At 34.6% G+C, this 21,315-nt stretch overlaps 1 protein-coding gene across 1 annotated transcript in view; it reads right to left on the reverse strand.

The window, feature by feature from the left end:
* LOC149797019 (PDZ domain-containing protein 8-like) overlaps nucleotides 1-21,315 on the reverse strand; it is a 118,503-nt gene that overhangs the window by 78,548 nt on the left and 18,640 nt on the right. The window contains exons 4-10 of the mRNA XM_089960697.1: nucleotides 19,769-19,855; nucleotides 17,235-17,411; nucleotides 16,287-16,367; nucleotides 13,930-14,149; nucleotides 7,095-7,195; nucleotides 5,743-5,829; nucleotides 4,350-4,432 (exon numbers count right to left, since the gene is read on the reverse strand). Coding sequence (XP_089816823.1) covers nucleotides 4,350-4,432; nucleotides 5,743-5,829; nucleotides 7,095-7,195; nucleotides 13,930-14,149; nucleotides 16,287-16,367; nucleotides 17,235-17,411; nucleotides 19,769-19,855 — 836 coding nt within the window. The remainder of the gene's footprint in view (nucleotides 1-4,349; nucleotides 4,433-5,742; nucleotides 5,830-7,094; nucleotides 7,196-13,929; nucleotides 14,150-16,286; nucleotides 16,368-17,234; nucleotides 17,412-19,768; nucleotides 19,856-21,315) is intronic.

Here is a 21,315-nt window from a genome sequence, read left to right on the forward strand (position 1 = left end):
AATGCACCTGGTGTGGCCACATTGTACTCAAACAAGAAAATGGGTATTGATTTGGCTGACCAGATCAGAATGCAATACAGTACATGTAGAAAAGCAAAGAAATGTTGGAAGTATCTGTTCTGGTTTTTATTTGATATAGCCCTTTGTAATGCGTTCCTGACCATGAAAGCATCCCCTTTGTAATGCCTTCCTGACCATGAAAGAATCCCCTTTGTAATGCCTTCCTGACCATGAAAGAATCCCCTTTGTAATGCCTTCCTGACCATGAAAGAATCCCCTTTGTAATGCGTTCCTGACCATGAAAGAATCCCCTTTGTAATGCCTTCCTGACCATGAAAGAATCCCCTTTGTAATGCCTTCCTGACCATGAAAGAATCCCCAAACAATCTGATTATTACTTGGAGAGGAAGGACCAAAAAATGGCATAAGCTTGACTTTCAAAAATGTTGGGGACAGCAGCTTATTGCAGGTTACAAGGGATCGAGGAAGCTGCCAGCAGTATCAGCTATAGATAGCGAAGGTAACTGTTACTAGCCAGTTGAATTTGTCAAGCGGGGTAAATGCAAACTTTGTTTGCAGAATGGCAGCAGACTTCTTTATTGGATGTGAAATATGCACAGTTAAATTGTGTGTAGACAGAGACTGCTTCTGGTAGTATCATAAAAAATTACCAAATCTGCAATAAAATAGTGGACACATTGTTATGCAAAATAGTGGTGAAGAAAGTAATCTAATATACATTATAAACACAAACAGATATCTTGAGGTATATTTTTTAAAATAAATATGTGAATATAAACATTGATTCTTGTGGATTATATGTACTTGTTGGTGGAAATGAGTGGCACAAAATATTGGTAAGTGTTTAAAATTTTATATTTCATTAAATTACGTAGTTTGCATGGGACAAGATTGATATAAAAAATGTAGACAGTATGTGCACTACCTCAAGAAGCCCTCACTCAGACAGCCATTATGATGCTCTGGGGTTCAGCCTACAAACAGCTGCTAGAAGGCAGGCTGCTTATCAGGCTTGGTAGACAGGGCAGTAATTAATCTGAATCAAAGTACTGAATGTACTAATGTTAGTAGGATCATATAGTTTGTTACAATTATTAGAAACACAAACTAACTATATTTGGCCAAAAAGAATGGGCATACTGACAATGACATGAATGGATTAAAATCCCTCCAAGCCCCTAAGTGCTGTACATGTAACATTGCTGTACAGGTAACATTGGTGTAAAAACTGCTTTTAAGTCATGGCTTCATGTAACATCTGAAAACAAGAAGCTCACCTGGGGTAGCTGACATAAATTTGCTAGTGAATACAAATTTATACACATACTGAAAATGTTGAGGGGGAAAGGAAAGTTTGTAGCACATACTGTAGTATCACTAATTTTCATGGGTTGCCAATTTTCAAGGATTTTGTTGTTCCAAACCACGAATTTAAACACCCAATAAAAAATTAGCCACATATGATAAATAATAAATAAGTCCCTCATTTTCTTACTGTGTTTTAGTTCTCAGGATCAAGAAAGCTATCTGCAGTCAGCATGGATTTCACTGTCTTGCCTTACCCTTACTGAATGAGCTGTGATTTAGAATCCACTGAAGATTCCCACCCAAGTGAGTGATTCAGTGGTTAAGGCATTGGACGTATGACTAGATGGTTGCCAATTTGACTTCCACCTTGAGATCAGCTTGGGTTCTTATTAATATGCCTAGCATTTACTCATAATAAACTAGTCTAAGATTTTAATAATACAAGTTTACAAAGCAAGTCTTAACAAACTCTATTATGAAATATAGCCTCAACAGTGTTCAAAAGCTCACTAATTAAGATCAAGATTACTTTATTAATGTGCATGGATGTCACTCATAATCAAACCCATCTGAAGTCTTGATGATAAAAGCTCACATATCAAGTTTTATCAAAATCTGATCTGAAGCATGTCCACTAGTGTCCACAATCTCAATCAATTGGAAGCAAGCTCACCAAATTAGCATGTGCAGAAGTCACTCATAATGTAACTTTTCCTAGATCTTGACGAGATAAGCTTACATACCAAATCTGATAAAACCTATGGCCTTCTGAGTGTTCACGAGCTCAGCAAATCTGATACAAGTACACCTCATCTTATTAATACCCATGGATGTCACTCATAATCAAACTCATCCAAGACCTTGATGATATCTCACTAGATCAGATACAATATCATCGTAATAATACCCATGGATGTCACTCATAATTAAACTCATCCAAGACCTTAATGATATGAGCTTATACAACAAATCCAACCAAAATCTTATTAAACTTATGGCCTCTAGAGCATTCACAAGCTCAGCCATTCAGATGCAATATCTTACATAGATAGCCTAATCAAAACCTGATCAGAAATGAAGTCTGTAGAGTGTATACATTTACAGACAGATGGATGATGGACGCCAGATAATTGCTGATGGATGCAAGGCAATACCAAAAGTTCACTTAAGCTTTGGCAGTATCTTGATATTAATATTTCCTAAAGAAATTCTTCTTCAATCTGAGTTTTAAATCAAAGCAATCTGACGATGAAGAGAATGCAGTTTGTGCCATTTAGTCATGCAGATAACAAAATCATGGGTGTCAGGCAAAGAATGAAAGCATGACACTCCATCAAAACTTTAATATACATAAGATTTATCTCTTTACTATTTATTTCAATGTTTCAACGAAAGTTGGGAATTATCAACAGGTCATCCATGCCAATAATGACCTCTTCCTCATCCACACTTAGCAAAGCATTCAAAATAAATGAAATTATGTAAATATAAGAAAGATTACACAAATTTATGCTTGTAGTCAAGACAGTAATCCAGAATAATCCAAGACTAAATCTGATGTCTCCCTATATTGTCCTCAATCCTGAATTGAGTTCTGATGTTGTATATATGTTAATTCAAGTGTTTAAGGGACAATTACCATAAAACATTGTTTATAGGAATTATTCTGAGAGCAGGAAATAGCTTTTGATCAAGAAACTTTTGGATTAGCAAGTTTGGCAAAATGTCTGGAGAATTGGCCCAATGGTCACAGGTTCGGTCTCACTTGGGCCATTTAATCATTGTTTTGGAAGCCCAATAAAGTGAACAAGGACTAAGATGACTGCTTCCGCATTGAGCAAAACTTGGCTGGTGAAGGTATTCTCTAGCAGATGGACTGCTCTAAATAGGCAGGGAACCTAGCACTGCATGAATTCAATTCTTGTTCCTGGGGGACACGTTCTCTTTTTTACTTGAATATTTGATTCCAGACCTAGTAACCAAATCTTGATAAGGTACAAGATTGGAGATGTTTTTGTTGAAAAGGAGACTGAGAAGAAGGGAGAGTAACATGTAAATTCATGTCTGCTCCAAAATAAAACTCACCTGCTGCTTATAGTCTGTTTACTGACATATGGTCCTGCCAAAGTGAAGGTGCCTTTTTCACAAGAACAATATTCATAACTTACATTCAAAATAACAATTTTGCCATTCTCTTTCTCTTAACATCTCCCACATCTAGCTCAGTAAAATGTATGATAGTTCATTGAAAATACAAATTTCTCCACATTAAACTGACACACAAATTACTGAAAGGTGTCATCTTAATTGCATATACCGTTATGATATGGTGCAATGGAATATGCTTAAGTTATATACCTTATATCTTATTATATTTATTTAACTTGCATTATAATATTTTCATGATTTTCACCCATTTTTGTATCAAACTTACCATGGATCTTTGGTAAGAGTACAAGCAGTGAAATGGAGAAATGTACTGTGTTGAGCACAATAAGTACATAGACAACTGTTACAACTCACTCATCACTGGGTCAGGTGTGCTTGGAAAAATATTTCTTGAGCTCTGATGTAGTTTAATAGGTGACACCAGAGGTGCATATTACCAGTCTGGGTTATGCATATTCATTAAATAGATGAACCGGTGACTAACAGAGGTGCTTATTAGGAGTCTTGGGTATGCATCATATAGGTTACGAGATGACTGATAGAGGTTGATATCAACAGTCTGGGTTATATATATCCTAACATGCAGCATCTCAAATTTATCATATAGGTTAAGAGGTGACTGACTGAGATGCACATCACCAGTCTGGATTATACATGCTTCTAACTGCAACCAAAGGTTCAGACAGCTATCAGTCACACATCAAGCATTATAACTAATATTATAATCACTCTGTACATCATACAAGGAAAAAAGTCATAACTAGTGACAAAGGGTGAGGAGCCTTTTCTAAATATCATGAAATACGAGAAATCAGAAAATGATTGCACAAATACATGACAAATTATTATACCTTTCCCCTGAGCTCCTGATAAGTTTGGTTGCCTGTTTGGAGGATATCACTTTCACGTCTTGTATGGCAGCAACAACATCCCCCTTTCAAAACATCAAGAATACTCATTAAACAAGACTCTGAAGTAGAGTTAAACAAACTCTAATCTAGAATTAAATTTCTAATGTTTTTAAATGTCAGTCAAAAAGTCTACCTATCATAAAATGGGACTTCCAAATTTTCATGCAATAATTTTTCATTTTTTTTAAATGTGCTTTATTACATGAAAAAGAAAAAGTTAAGTCAGAGTTTCAAAAATCAATCTATCTCTGAAATAGTAGTATATTAAATTAACATCAAAAGAGGTATATTTTAAACTTTAATTTTAATTTATTTTAATTTTACAGCAATAATGATTATGTTTCCATAATATCTTTCCCTCAAAATGAATATCTCTACCTCCTGAATTAATTCTCACTTTCAAAAATTTGTGAAACAAAGTTAACATTTTCCTTAATCACTTACAAACATCACCCTCATCACATATAAGTTCAACATTAAAGATCATCTGCTTCTTTTTGAATTTCACATGCTTTGAATTTTTACCTATTAAGTGTGATTTCATGCAAAACATTTTTATCTCCTTAAACAGTTTTCCTCCTTTATATTGTGTCTACAACTAGATTAACATGTTTAAAGAAAAACTGGCCTAATTATCTGTGTTGGAAAAATTTTTAAAGTCAAAACGCAAATAAATCATGACAATTACCAGACACCTAGTAATTAAATAGCTGCATGTTTATTAGGTAATTGGTATCTTACATGCAATTCATGCTTGTGTTGAAATTCACATGTCTGGTTAATAATTTTATCTCTGAGGATGTTAATCATTGTTTTACTATTATCACAAGTGTGAGATCTCTACTAACTGGTTATCTGCTACATTAAAACAACAAATAACATTCCCAAATCATCAAAGACAAAACTTGTACCTCCATTCTAACATGCTTTGCAGACTTGTGTCAAAAGAAATACCACATATACTTACTTATAAGCTGAGACCATCTACAAAACTGCACAAAACATGTGCTATTGAATAACAGATCTGGGTCTACGCATTTGGTTAGATGTGATTAGTATAACAAACAACACAAACCCTGATCTGCTGCTGCATTATGCAATAGTAAATTAAGGTCTATGTTGTTTGCAGTTGGATTCAACTTATAGACAAATATATACAGTAACTGAAAATATATTTCTCTCTGGTATTATGTCACTGGAAAAATAATTTTGTCAAATGGCTTTGAAATTTCTGACGGTGCATTATAAACTTTAGTGCAGCAAAGTTTGACATTCAATTCATCAAAAAGAACCTGGCATTTCAAAATGTGTTTTAAATGAAATAATGACTAACCTGTCTGACATCTGCTATAAATGCAGGTGAATCTTCACTCACTGCCTCCACTATCACCACCTTCCTTTCACCATTATCTGTGAGATCCTAGAGGAATTGTAACATTATGAATGACCCGCTCAAATTTATCAGAGAAAATATCTTTATCCATCAATGAATATAAAATTATTACACAACTGTCTCTCATGTAAGACACAAACCAGTTTTTGATGTAAAATCATAGTACATTATGATTCCTTCTACAAATCAAGCAGGCCCAAGTGAAAAAAAGACATTTATGTTGTATCTTGATTTGTTTTTGCACAAGAAAGCAGTAACATATCAGCTTTCAATGATGAAAGTCAAATGAGAAAAGCCTGCCCTTCAACAGAGGATTGGTACCAAATCCTGTCAGTTCAGCCATGCAGAAGGAGTATTTCTAACAAGATTTTTAAAATGCCTAAAGTATACTGTCTGTGCCATTGAAACCATTCACATTTAGGACCAATTAGACATCCTAAAAAGTCCTGTGAAAACCCATGTCATACGGCAGCATGACTTTCCATTCGAAAGGAGTAGCGATAACAAGGTAATAAATTTATGTGCAGCTCTATATGCATCCATCATGTTAAAAACAACATTTTGCAAGATATGGAAATGTGAGCAAATATGGAGAAAGAAGACAGATGAACATGTGTCAAATGGAAAAAGGATCAAGAAACTTTTCTGCCCAAGCTGGTGCACTTAAGTAATATATGTTGTTTTTGTTGTTGTGGGGTTTAACACCATTTTTCAGCACATGATAGGCTATGCATGGCGGCCAGTGTTATTGGTAGAGGAAGAACCCAGGAAGTCCACTGACCCACGAGAAGCTACTGGCAAGTTTTCTCACATACCCATATTGGCCGAATCCTTGACTCGAACCCATGCAGACAGAGGTGAGATGGCAGTGATCCATAAAGGAAAGCGCTTTAGACCACTCGGACACTCGGGGCCCCAGTAATATATGTAATTGTTAACTGTCACAAATTTATCACTTCTTTGAAAGAAAATTCTAAATTTAGTACAAATAGATTGCATGGTGAATTGAACTCTGAATTCACTGTAATCCATTGGGTACCAAATGTAGTTGATTTCATAGCTTGTACAAATAATATGTATAATCACAGAAAACTGACACCCTACTGACTCCCTCTTGTGAAAGTGCTATATCCAAAGATAAACGTACCAACAAAAATGCTATTCTTTGGGGGGGGGGGGAGGGAACATAAAAAATGAAACATGTGAAAAATAAATGAAATTACAAAATAATGTACAAACAAAAATGTTTAAACAGATTTGCAATATTTCATAAAACCCTGAATGATCTGTACCTCTTTAAATGTGATCCCTATTGGCTGTGCAGACACAACATGAATCTCAAGATCCAAGGTTATCCAAAATCTTTTCTTCATTTCAGTCCAACAGTTTTTGTCTGGAAATAAAAACAAATGTAGCAGAGGTATTCGTCAAGAAAATATGTTACCTCAAATTTAATGCTAAGATCAAATAAAAGTGAAAACTTCTGTATAAACCAAAACCAATTCCTCAAAGAAGAGTCCCAAGTTGGCCTGACACTGCACACCTGGGTAGTTGATATATGTCAGCTTTGTGCATGCAAATTCACATGTACTGAATGTGAAGAGCGAAAAGTAAAGCTTGTAAACACAGTTGCTACAATGTCTAATAATGTTGATGACACTGAGTTTCTTTACTGAACCACATATGTAGGCTCACCTTCTCTGCACGAAGAGGACAAATTATTTACCATATACACTCACTTATAAGCTATGTCAAACTGAAAAGAACAAAGATCATGATATGCTGCAGCATACTGTACCTGCAGATTAGGGTCCATGCTGCTTGTTCTACTGAGTACCCCTAACAAACTGTGCAAACCCAGCTGTCTGAGCATTATGCGATGGCAGATCTGGGTCTGTGCAGTTTGCAGTTGGACTCATTTTATAGGCGAGCACATATGGTATACAACCAGCACGATCCCCTGGATCTCTCCTTTACCCCTGGGGACTTGACCTAGATTCATATCTTGCAAGTGTTCATAGCCTCACCTTCAAAGTGTGTATACTTTCTTGCATTACCAGGAAGTTGCTTTGTGCAATTATCATGATTTTCTGTCCCTGGAGTCACAATAGGAAAGCCACTGGAATATCCACCTTAGGAAGCTGTGGTGGATCCGTGGTTAAGATGGTGGACTCCTTACTAGAAGGTTGCAGGTTTGACTATCTGATTAGACTGTGAACTCAGTTTTTCAGGACTTTTTTAATGGTCATGAGTTTCATCACTTGTAATAAATAAATAAAGCTGGAAGCGTTTGAACAGGAAAGCATTTTGGTGTCTGAATTATTTTAAAAAGTTCAAAACATAAAATATACGTTTAAAGAATGTGTGAGTAAATGCACTAAATACATGAAATGCCATAAAATAATATGCAATACATGATACAACAATTAAAACAACAAATGTTTCAGGCACTTTAAAGTGGCAATATTAGCAACTGTCAATGATCGTATGTAACCCAACATATCCAAATGTGGTTAAAAACATTTTGTTTTTGTTGTTGTTGTTGTGGGGTTTAACGCCATTTTTCAGTACGATAGGCAAGACATGGCGGCCAGTATTAATGGTGGAGGAAGAACCCAGGAAAACCCTGGAATGAACCACCAACCCACGAGAAGCTACTGGCAAGCTTTCTCACATACCCACAATGGCTGAATCCAAGACTCAAAACCAGTGCAGACAGAGGTGAGATGGCAGTGATCCATAAAAAAGAGCGTTTTAGACCTCTCGGCTGGTTTAATTTAACAACAATTCTATGCAAATAAATAAATAAAATTGGGTGGTGTTTTGAAAGAAATGTGTTATTATTAAAGCAAATCTTTTTCTTGCACATAGTTACCATTGTACATTAATTCTGATTCTTAAATACATTTAGAGAGATACACAAGAGTTTCATTTGGTTAAACATAATTTGCATTTCAGTAAATTTCCACACAACTTACTTCCTTTCAAAAGACTGTAATAATGTATTGGTATTTCACAAACTGGACACAGAATATAATTATGTTATGAAATTATTATCAAGTTATGGTCTTAATACTGCTTTTTTGCATTTTTCTTTGGTTTAAATTAAACCCTAATGGGTATTGTTTTGTTATCTTTTATAAATTGTTCTACTGAAATTTTATATATCTTCTATTCTAAAGTTAACTTTTATCTGTTTTAAATATTTTCTAGAAGATTTTTAATGTAGTTTTAACAATTTTGCAGTCATATCACTATGATGTCTGCAATGTGGCAGTACATTGTGATGTCTAGCACTGGAGCATCATGCCACAGACATGTGGCATCATGTCCCACTCAGTCACATTATCCTGACACCAGACCGACCAGTCCTAACACTAACCTGTTAATGAGTGTCTAGCAAGGCACCTGTTAGTACCATTTTTATAAGTCTTTGGTATGACTTGGTTGGGGTTCGAACCCAAGAACTCCTGCATCTGAGGCAGATGCTCTAATCACTAGGCCTCCAGAGCAGTCCTTCTAGAAAGAAAAGAACTCTACATAATGCAATGCCTGAATCCAAGTGTCCTCAGCCTTTTCCAATGCACGCTAGAGAAATATTGGATGTAAATAATGGCCCTCAACTCTATTGTTGCTAACACATCAAAATAACTTCTCTGCTATCACAACAATTTGATGACATGACATTGCTAATTTGCATGTATAATTAACTTGTGTGATTGACATTTGTCCATAACTGAGGGTATTAGTTTGGGGGTCTACCTAATGGATTTTGGATTTTTTAAAAATAAACTAGCTAATTTTTGTCCATGATTGTAGATTACATATTAAGATTGTTATTACTTGTGGGTAAACCAGTTACATGGTTTTGAGTTAATTCTGACCTTAAAATATTCTAGAAACAAACTATGTTTACAGTTTGATTGAAATTTCCATTAAGATGACCCTCATCCTGGTTCTTATATTGTGTCTTTTGCTTTTAAATAAAAGTAAACAAATTCTTTATTCTATCTTTAACTTCCGTTGTCTTCAGATTTAATCTTATAGTGATCTTTTCTCTAAATTATTCATTGGAATTACAAATTGCTCATTAATAATTTCAGACTAAATCACTATTTTGGGATCATTTTGGGATTAATGTGAATTCATTTAGCAGCATTTTGGATTATATCATTGTGACACATCAAGCCTGTTAACACATCAACACTTCCAGACTACTGGTACCTCAGCACATTCAATACTGGAATTGGTACAACAGTGGAATTCAGTCGGAATACCCTAAACTTTTGGGCTTGTGATAGAACTTTTATGACTATTTGGAATTTAATTCACAATACCGTAAGTTCTTTTTTAAGTTTCACTTTGTATTCTTGGGAACAATTTATTCTTTGAATTTTACAAACCATGCTGATTTTTGCTCTTCTAAATTACTTAGTTTAAGACCATAAATCGTAACACTAACAACAACATGAAATAGTTTCAAGCTTTTAAAACTGAAAAAATTCTTAAATTTCAAGAGCAACATTAAAAATAAAAATGCTGATATGTCACTGATTGTTAAAATGTTGAATGTTTCGTTTTAAAGACCTATACTCTGTTCTTCACATATCCAGCATGATGTTCATTAGCTAAAGATTAACCAATTGCTACAATTATCAAAAGAGTCTCTTTCAGTGAGCTTAAGTTATTTGACTTGCATCAGAAAGAAATGATGATATTAAAAATGCCTTAAACTTGTGATTCTAAAAGTCCTTACCATTGGTTATTTACCTTTTCATTGCTTTCCTCTAATAAAATGAATCCCTCCAGAGGACTGACACTCTAATGGCTGACAAGAAAATCAATGAATCCAAGAAAAGATAATTTCTTATGTACTTTGTTCTTTGAAGTACTGAGTTTTGAAACTATCTCTGATATTCTTGAAAAACTATCACAAAACACCTAACTATACCAAATCCAACATCCAAACTTGGAAAAAGAAAAATATTTTCTTATATTTCAAAGGTTATATATTTACAAGATGTATTCAAACCTGTCCAAAGGGTCACCTTTTATTGTGGCTACCTGGTCTCAATGCCAATTCTGATTCCAACACCAATCTGGGAAATTTTCATATACAAGTCATGTATATAATGGTAACTGGTCAGAGGCCAGGTGTTCCTAACCAAGTAATGGCACCTCACATATCATCAATGACCACACAGGATTTGTAAACTAAACGCTGGTACATATCATCAATGACCACACAGGATTTGTAAACTAAACGCTGGTACATATCATCAATGACCACACAGGATTTGTAAACTAAACGCTGGTACATATCATCAATGACCACACAGGATTTGTAAACTAAACACTGGTACATATCATCAATGACCACACAGGATTTGTAAACTAAACGCTGGTACATATCATCAATGACCACATAGGATTTGTAAACTAAACGCTGGTACATATCATCAATGACCACACAGGATTTGTAAACTAAACACTGGTACGTATCATCAATGACCACACAGGATTTGTAAACTAAACACTGGTACATATCATCAATGACCACACAGGATTTGTAAACTAAACGCTGGTACATATCATCAATGACCACATAGGATTTGTAAACTAAACTCTTACTTCATGTGGAAGACATTGTTTGGATAAAGGCATGCCATGTACTTCAATATATAAACATTTCTAATTCTGTCTGAACTCACTGTACTTGAGTCATACCGACAGTGTAAGAAAAAGTTATCAAACTGTCAAATTTGAAAGCTATGTTGTGTATATCATTCAGGGATAGGGTTGAAGGAATTCATTTACTGGATGGTGGGAAAAAGCAATTTTGTTGCAGCATAAATGGAAGTTGCATTTGTGCCAGTGTGACAGGTAAGTTTCATTTGTGCCAGTGTGACAGGTAAGTTTCAATTGTGCCTGTGTGACAGGTAAGTTGCATTTGTGCCAGTGTGACAGGTAAGTTTCATTTGTGCCAGTGTGACAGGTAAGTTGTATTTGTGACAGGTAAGTTGCATTTGTGACAGTGTGACAGGCAAATTTCAATATCTTAATCTATCTGCATAGGAGTTAAAGCTCTCTCTGATGAAAAATTAGTTTTAGAGTAGACATACAAAAATATATCTCTTTTCATTTCGATCAGGAGTCACTCAATAACATGCCTGTAAATGCAGGTAAAGGTTAAGTATTTTAGCTGAAGCATTACTTAAAGATGGGGAAAAATTTATTCAAAATATGCATCATAGGACCAACCAGACATGATTAAAAGTATTGTGTAGAAAACACATCATCAGTATGACCATACATGCAGGAGAATAACTGATAAAAAGATTTTCAAGAAGGCCCTCATTTGGGATCAACTAGATATCCCTAGAAGTGCTTTCATGAAAACCCTATGTCAATATTGTCATTCTTTCAGGAGAAGTAGCAATAACAAAATATTTAAGATAACAGTCATAGTGGCCATAATGAATAACAGATTGGCATCAATGTCATTTAGGGTCAACTAGACAATAAAAAAAGTCTTCTGTTGAGAACCCCATGATGATATGACTTTTCATTTATGAAGAGTGGCAATAACAAGATTTTCAAGATGGCTCCATTTCAGCCATACTGAAGGCCATATTGGCAACATTTAACTTAGGATAAACTAGTCATGACAAGAAGTCTTGCAGCGAAAACCCAATGCTGATATAACTGTCTGTACAGAAGAAGGCAGCAAGATTTTAAACATGGCTGCTATGGTAGCCATATTAGATGCCAGAATGGCACTAACCCCATGTTACTATGACTTGCATTTCCTCTAGAGTAGTGATACCAAAAGTTTTTAAATGGCCAACATTATGCAGTATTGGATAACAGATTGGCACCATTTTGATTTAGGACCAACAAAACATCATAAAAAGTCCCCAGGTGAAAACCGTATGTTGATATGACATTCTATTCTGGAAGGGTAGTGATAACAAGATTTAAAAGATGGCTGCCATTGTGGGCATAGCAATAACGTGCTTGTGCTAATGGATGGGTGGACAGCAGACAGACACTGGACAATGCACAACAGACCATTCCATCAACTCTTGCGGTCTACATCCAGCAGTACATTAGCACTAAAAAAATGGGTTCAATTAAAATCCATTTCATACTTGCTTATGTCATCATACTTACTACCCAGTACATTTAAGTCATGACCTTTGACTTTAAATGAATGCAACCAAATACAATGTCTAATAAAAATTCCCTTGTACATGTTTTGTTCACAAATTTATTGAAGTACAAAAAAGCAAACAATGACCTTTGGCTTGCCCCCCCCCCCATGTTAAATAGGCATGGTTTCCAATACTCTTTCAAAATATTACAGATATGATGGTTGTCACATGTGCACCATTTTATTCAGAACCAAGGAAATACTGCAAGAAGTATGTTAGTGAAAGCCAATGCAAATTCCAGCATTCATACAGGAAGAGCTGTGACAAGAAAAGTTTCAAAATGTCCAATATGGTGTCATTTTGGAGTTCAGATAAGCACAATTAAGAAAAAACCATGTAACGATCCATTTAGGAGAATTAGGTATATAAAGATTTTCATGGTGGCGGTCAATGCAGCCATTTCAGATATCAGATGTTGTTCTTATAATTTAACATTTAAAAAATCATAATATTTGAGCAAATAAATCCATTTCTCTGTGCAAAACAACTAGTGTAAATGCAACTATAACGTAATTGCAGCTTTCAAATGATGACTAAAGCATTCATAATATTTCACTCAAAATCACTTTCTGGTATCAAATATTTATATATGAAAGGAATGGCAGAAATTTATGTAAAAAATAAAACAACAAATTGTATGATTTCCAAAAGCGAAAATGTAAACATTATATTCAAATGTTTACAATAGTATAACCAAAGATATATGGAAGAAACACTGTATTTCCATAACACACTCTATGTGACAAATTAGTTTTCCCATTATTATTATTATTATTAATAATACAAAATAATAATAATACGGAATGAGCAAAAAAAAATTACTGCAACTATAAACCTGACTAGAATTAACACTATTGTAAATTATGAAAAGATAAATTTCATAAAAAGAACTCAAGCTCTATTTCATACTAACCTACTGACACAGTGCAATAAAGATAGGATTCACTGAAAGGTTGCTCCTCTAGCAAGCGAGAACACTCCACAACACAGACATCCAGAGAGCCTACACCAAGCTTGTGACCACTGATGTACAAATCCTTCAAGGGTCGTGGTTCCACAGGTTTAATGAAAAATGGTTTGAATCTCATCTTATAGTTGGGCAGCATGTGCTTTTTCCTAATGGTCCTCCTTATCTGCAGCATAACACATCAAGGTTGAGAGAGCTATGAACCAACACATCAGATAAAAGTAATGATATCAAACCAATTTACTCTCAAAACCATTAATCCATGGTGAAAATATGCTGCTGAAGACAAGTGCAAAGCAACAAACATACAATAGTCACTACTCCACTCAGTCATAAGATTTAATGCTGACAATCAACCCAAACAAAAAGAGAACTTTTCATTACTGGGATGAATTTTAAATGTAGATAAGATCCAATAAGCTTTGATTATCAGGGATAGACTTAAATTATAACTTTCACTGGCCAATGAAGTCAGCTAAGGTTGAAAGCTACTTGCCCTCCAGATAATTTAATGGCAAGGTCCATTTAGATGTGATTTTCACTGGCATTCCTGTCAGACATAAGGCATGCATATGTATGTAAATATAATGGATAACATTTACTGCTAAGTATGGCATGTTATGATTGGTCAATATCGTCACTTTACAGGTTAAATAACCAATATGAACAAGATTAACTGAACTCTCAGTGAGATGTGCATGTACTGAAAATAAACAAGGACAGATGCCCAAAAATGTCAAACAATATTCAAACTAGTTCTGATGTTGCAATTTTGTGGGGAAAATATTAACTGGCCCAACTGCTTGAATTCTTCACTGAACTGGCACATAAAAACAAAATACTGACCATGGAATAGTGAACCAGTGGCTACATCAACCCTTCATTATGCTAGGTAAACCAAAGTGAACTCTGAGGGATGATTAGGGATTAAGGAATTATTACTTGACTAAACAATGGTGCAGAGAGAATGCTGACCATTGATCTCTCCTGAAAATATCTTTTATAAAAAGCTATTGAAAATACAGAGGATTGAAATGATTCTAATTCACATAAGATCAGCTGGATCAATGTGCTTCCAGTGATATTCCTATACATGGTCCTTTTTACTATTGTACATATACTCCCTGTAATATTTCTGAAGTCTCTTACCTTTATATGTTACAAGAATTTATATTAAAATATCAAAAATTATTTTAGGAATTCCTGATTTACTATGGTGTACATATTTTAAAAGCATTTTCTAATGTTTCAAGTAGTACTAACAGCGATTAGCAATTAAGGGAGGTAAGTATAATGTCTAATCATTTACTTAAAATTGGAGTTGCCTCCCTTGACATAATTTTTTTTTTACCTTGAAGCCACAATGCAACTGTTTTGTTCAAAAAGTTTTATGTGCCAAATCACCTTAATAATACCGAATAATGAAAGATACTGGCCCTAAACATTGATGGGTTAAAATCAGATAATATCAATGTTTCATCACATTATGATCTCTTTAATTTTCCTCTCAAACAGAGAAACCCATCCATTTATGACTTGTGTATGAATTAATCAAATTTTTGATCGGCAACATCTTTCGGTCAACTGATTCAGTCGAAAGCTGGAACACAAGATTTGAAAATGTCACCTCTGTAAACACAAGAAACAACATCACGCTATGCTGGATTGTGTTCAGCAAAGATCAAAGCCTATTTGATCACCAATATTCACCAGAGTCTCTTTTTTATCTGATGCATTATATTTCTTCTCAGATCCTCTTAGAAAAAGCAGGCTTGCCTCTCTTCAGTCTTTCTTGAATTAATGTGTGCAACACATGCAATTGTTTTTATTAGATTAGTCATTAACAGAATCTGTCAAATGTATTACATCACTACTTTTGGAGCACTCCCGAAAAAGAACAAAATCGTGAGTGACTTCATTGACTGAATTATGGGCTGGCATCTCTTAATTCTAAATAGAATATTTGAATGCTGTTTAAACCTAACATCATGATTATTTAAAAAAACGGTTTATGTAAGATAGCTTTTTTAACAAATCATCTCTTTCCTTTCAAACTTTAGATTAGAATGGTAAAATTAATGACACACTGTGACACTGGGTGCTTTAAAGACCACTGGACCTATCTTTCATTACTAATTATACTAAGACCGTTAAGTATGTTACTATTATTAGTAATACAAACTAAACATGGTAAAAAGTGAATTGACACAATGCCATGAGCACAGAGGGAATTAAATCCCTCCAAGAAGCAAAATGGGATTGATATCCCTTTCATGTCAAAAAATGGTTTCTAAATTTTATACCTGATTAACAATAAGGGAAGTAATTTGTGGTATAGGTCGACCATTGAAGCTAGAGTCTACTTCAAATTCCATCTGTGGTTCCTGGAATGATATTGAGATACCTATACATGAGGCAAAATTTTTGAATAATAATATTAGTACTAATAAGAAAAAAAGTGAACCTGATAACACTTGCCTGACTTCATAGCATCTGACCATTTTAACAAGCAGATTTCTGCAGTAATATAACATCATAACCCAAGGTTCCTGCCACAAACTTAAAAAAAGAATTGAAACCAAAAAATAAAAATGTGTACACTTAACAATGTTATAAGTTTATTGACCTAATGAGGCTGTATTCAGGCAGACAGATTTGGTGGAAGAGGTTTTCATCAAAAACATTAAAATAATGGAAATACTGGAATCTAATTTTGATCTTGATCTTAATGAAGATGAAGATTCAATGTTTTGATGATTTCATACAGCTTTTAAGAGCTGAAAGCCCCATGCTGAAATTATCAAAGATATGAAGCATTGGTCTTAAATTTGTAAGGTCCTATTAAGGCTTTAAAGACATCAGTTTCTTCACAAAATGGGTTATAAACATAATGCACAGACATTCTTCAAATAATAACATTCGGTCCACACAGACACAAAAAAGATTGGTCTATGAATGGCAAATCAAATCAAATCAAACAAAATTAAGCAGATATTGAGATAGGTGAGGGGATCAAAGTTCACATACAAGTGAATTTTTTAAGAGATGTAGCAGTTCTCACTAAGCAGGATTTACAATGAGAGAAAATACAAATAACAGATAAAAATGGTAGTTCTTTGTTTTGGGTATATATTATGTGCAAACTGTGCAATGATTTATTTTGTTTAACAAAGAAATATTCACAATTTAAAATATCACTAAAAACGGCTTCAAACTTTCATTGACACCTAAACATCTAAAATTCAACTAACTTCATAAAATGCAAACGACCAGTGTGTATATGGTTGACGAGAGAGCTGCAGCCTTGCAATGCCCTTGAGTTTGGTGATTTTTACAGAGAGATAAGCCCAGGAACCAAACACCATATCCACTTTTACTGCCATCTGGAACCCCCCACTGTAGTCAAGGTCAACAGCAAGGTCAAGGACCTGAAAAGACACACAAAAATATATTACAATACATTTTGATAATTCAATGAATTAGTTAGAATATTGGATATGAGAACTGTATAAGCTCTTCTATGTGGTCAAAACATTTTTGTACATGTTAGTAATAATGCTTTTCTGGTAACAAGATAATCTGATATGTTTGATGGTGTTTTGAAAAAATACATAAACAGTTTAAAAATATGAACAAAGCAAATAGACCCAAGTGTGCCTGATATCGCTCACCACATTTTGGTCAAAAAGACAAATGTAGCAGTAATAAGGTTGGCAACTTAGACTTAAAGCTACCTACATCGAGATAATTTCAAGCTAATTGGTTTGAAACTGGTTGTATTTTATGTTTGTAACTACATTTAAAGTAGCTTCAGATGAACTAGATATTGTGATGGCATCTTCATATGACCATGAAAGGTATTCATAAGACAACTCTATCTACCAAATTTGGTCTAATATAGCGACAGGCAATTTTAGACAAAAAGTCAATCCATGATGGTTATTTATATATATTAATAACAACAGCCATACCTGACAGCAGATAAGTATCATTTGAAGGTTTTTCACCTATCTGTTATGTAAGTTGTTGTTATGGAGCCACCCAGTCGCACATTTCAAATTAATTATTTAATAAAAACTGGTTCAATCTGCCATTTTAGAATAGTCAAAAATAGGTGCTCACATCATTGCTATGGAAGCCAGCCTATACAAACATTAGAGCACAACTTCAGAAACATTCCAACCAAATTTGATCAAGAATGAATCAGCCATTCTGAGGAAGTTGAAAACATATTTCTGTATAGTTGTTTAGGAAACCAAACTGTTGCTAGGTAAGTCAGCCCAAACCTATTTTAATAAAGCAATGTCATAGGAAATACTCCTAACTAATCTAATCAAAATGGTATGAGAAATTTCTGAAGGAGAATCTGAAAATAGGTTTACCATATGGTTGTTAATGAAGTCATTCCATTTCTACAAAAAGCAACCCTTCACAGTTTTGAAACTACATTTCTTAAGAAACATTCCTGCCAAGTTTGATCAAAATAGGTTCTGTTGTTCTTTTGAGGAAGCTTTAAAGATGATTTCCATATAGTTATTATGATAGGCACAACATTGCAAGGGGACTCATCCTAAATTAGTTTTTGATAAATCAAGTAATAAGAAACAGTTTGATAAAAACTGTTTAACCCATTCCAAAGAAGAAATAGAAATAGGTTTTTCTGCAAGGTTACTAAGTGAGCCAGAACATCAATCAGGAAAGCGCCCCCAACAAAATTTTGATAGCGCTTGTCCTATAAAACTTCAATTCCAAGTTTAATCAAAACTGTTCTGGAATGAGAAATTTAAATGAAGTCACTGAAGCATGTAATAAGTCACAGTGACCAACTTTTTGAGCAATGATGTTACACTAACCAATGCTTCTACATACCAAGTTGCATGACTTTGTAACCAAACACTGAAAAGCATAACACATGTGACAGTGATGAAATTGCGGTAGGATGATGTACTCACCAAGTTGTTTCTACTAAGCAACAATGTCTGAAAATCTTACCGGTACCTGACACAGAAAATCAGAAAGATAATTATATGAGTAATCAACCTTTGGTTGATACAAGTAATACTAACCAAACTACATCTGCATAAAAAGTTCCATGGCAATGGGATTTACAATGCATGAGAAACTTACCTAAATGGGACACTTAACCAAGGTGTGGTTGACAGATATATGGACAGACAATGTAACATTACATGTGCATTCCACATTCATAACTGGGTACAATAAATCTGCATAGACACATACTATGATGAACTGTACTAACTGTACCAAAACCAATTTGTGAAACAATTACAGCTACCATATACTGTACCTAGTAATTGGTCATTTTTCCCACATGGAGCTTAAATGACCAGTCTGCCATTATTTATCTTCATCTCATGTGAGACATAAGAGAAAATCGGAGGAACATCAGGCAAAGAAATGTATATTCTTATTTTTGGGTGTATCATATTTAATGTTCTGGGTCTCCTCATAAAAACAGTTTTATTTAATTACATAGTAAATAAATTGATGATTGAATTCTCTGAAGCTGACAGGTACCTCAAGTTCAAATAAATACAAGAAAAACAGAATAATTAATTTCAAATGAGTTTGTACATGGTTTATCTGTATTGATTTCATCAAGTGATTTTATTTGTAAAATGGTACTGAATGTCAAATACCTTATTAAAAATGTCAAAGGTATACAACATAACCAAAATAATGCAAATTTTATTGACATCAATCTCTAGTATACAAACAAGGAATAAGAATTAGACCCTCTGTAAAAATTTCACTTGTTCTTTACCTCGATAACATCCTTTTGCACATCCACATTTCTGACAACTGCTGACCTAATAACAGGAAAAGTTTCCCCAAGGTTAAATTCTTGCACCTGAAAAAGAAGCTGAACTTTACAACAGTTTTATTTGTGCACACTGTCTGTTTTCTCCTAATTGCTAGAACTAAAACCAATATTGCAAGATCCAATGTTGAAACACATTTTATGTCAAAATTAAATCATCTTTCAATGCAGTTGCAACCAATACATGTAATTATATAATGTATTTCATAATTTTGTTTGGTCACTTAAGTTGACGACCAAGTGATAAGTGCTGTGTTGTTGCTGAAAGAACTCTGGGCATAGGCTTAGAAGGTACACTGTATGTGATAGAGTCCTCAGGAAACTATATGCTGGATCCACATGTCGTCATGGTAAATCTTCCCCAATCAGCAATGAAAGTCTGGAGCCTTCTCCCTGCCAGAATCTGTAATGGGGTGGGCATAATGTATGTCATTGATATAGGAAGGGTCTCAAGGAATGCTGGTGACAACAATCAACCTACCTTGACTCTTCCACTAAGTTCAGCAGAACAGGTATTCACCATTGTAAATTCCAGTGGCATGTGTTCTAGAGACATCCCTGTGACCTTTTGTTGGTTGCCTTAAATTCCTCCACTGCAGATACTCTTAGGGATGGTGACTTGTTGCTAAAGAGGAGATGAAGGTTGTGAGCATAGTTTAGCTTATGATGGTCTTTGAAGTGGAGGTAGAGAGCGATGCATCTCTTTCCACCTGTTGTAAGTTCATAGCCATGGCCATAGCATGTTGTGCCTCCATGCCATTAAGTGGACCATTCTGTAAACATGCTCCCACATATTTCCAGTGCGATTCAGGGTGGGCTATGTTCTGCCTATGGATGATTGTCATAGATATTAGATGCAATGTTTATCCCAAGGCCACAACATTATGAATCAACACATTGGTATCCAAATGGAAAACAGAAAGCATTTGCAAGAAAAAACATCCATAGATGCTTGGAACTTGTAACATGATGTAAGCAGTCCCGAAATGTCAGTAACTTTTCAGATTCAGACGTGATTTTGGTCTTCCATAAAAAAGCTGAAAAAATTTTAAGTGGGGTTTGGTGGTCCTCCCCCAACAGGGTCTCAAGGGGCAGCGCCCCCAATTTGGGAATCCAGGGGCCAAAGGCCCTCAGCCAAAAACACTCATAAAAAACTGCCCCTTGTGCAACTTATGATCATAAAATAAACCAAAATAATCATTTGAAAAACTAATAAACGTACCAAAAATGTTCAACTTAAGTTCAATAATTTCACAATATTTATAGTCACATGAATTTGTTCTCCAATACTACTGATGCCGAAGTTATTTCATGTGCATGTCAGTGTTCACATCATAATTAAGTCATAATGATTTCTCAATTTTTGCAGCAAATATATACTTCTCTCTTTTCATAACAAATCTAAAAAAAAAAAAACACCCAAGTACATCAGCTATATACAAAAAATCCCATACATTCACTTGTCTTTTTCTCCAATGGACACAACCTGC

This window comes from Sinohyriopsis cumingii, chromosome 6, assembly GCF_028554795.1.
Source record: "Sinohyriopsis cumingii isolate HCF-2022 chromosome 6, ASM2855479v2, whole genome shotgun sequence".
Taxonomy (NCBI): Eukaryota; Metazoa; Mollusca; class Bivalvia; order Unionida; family Unionidae; genus Sinohyriopsis; species Sinohyriopsis cumingii.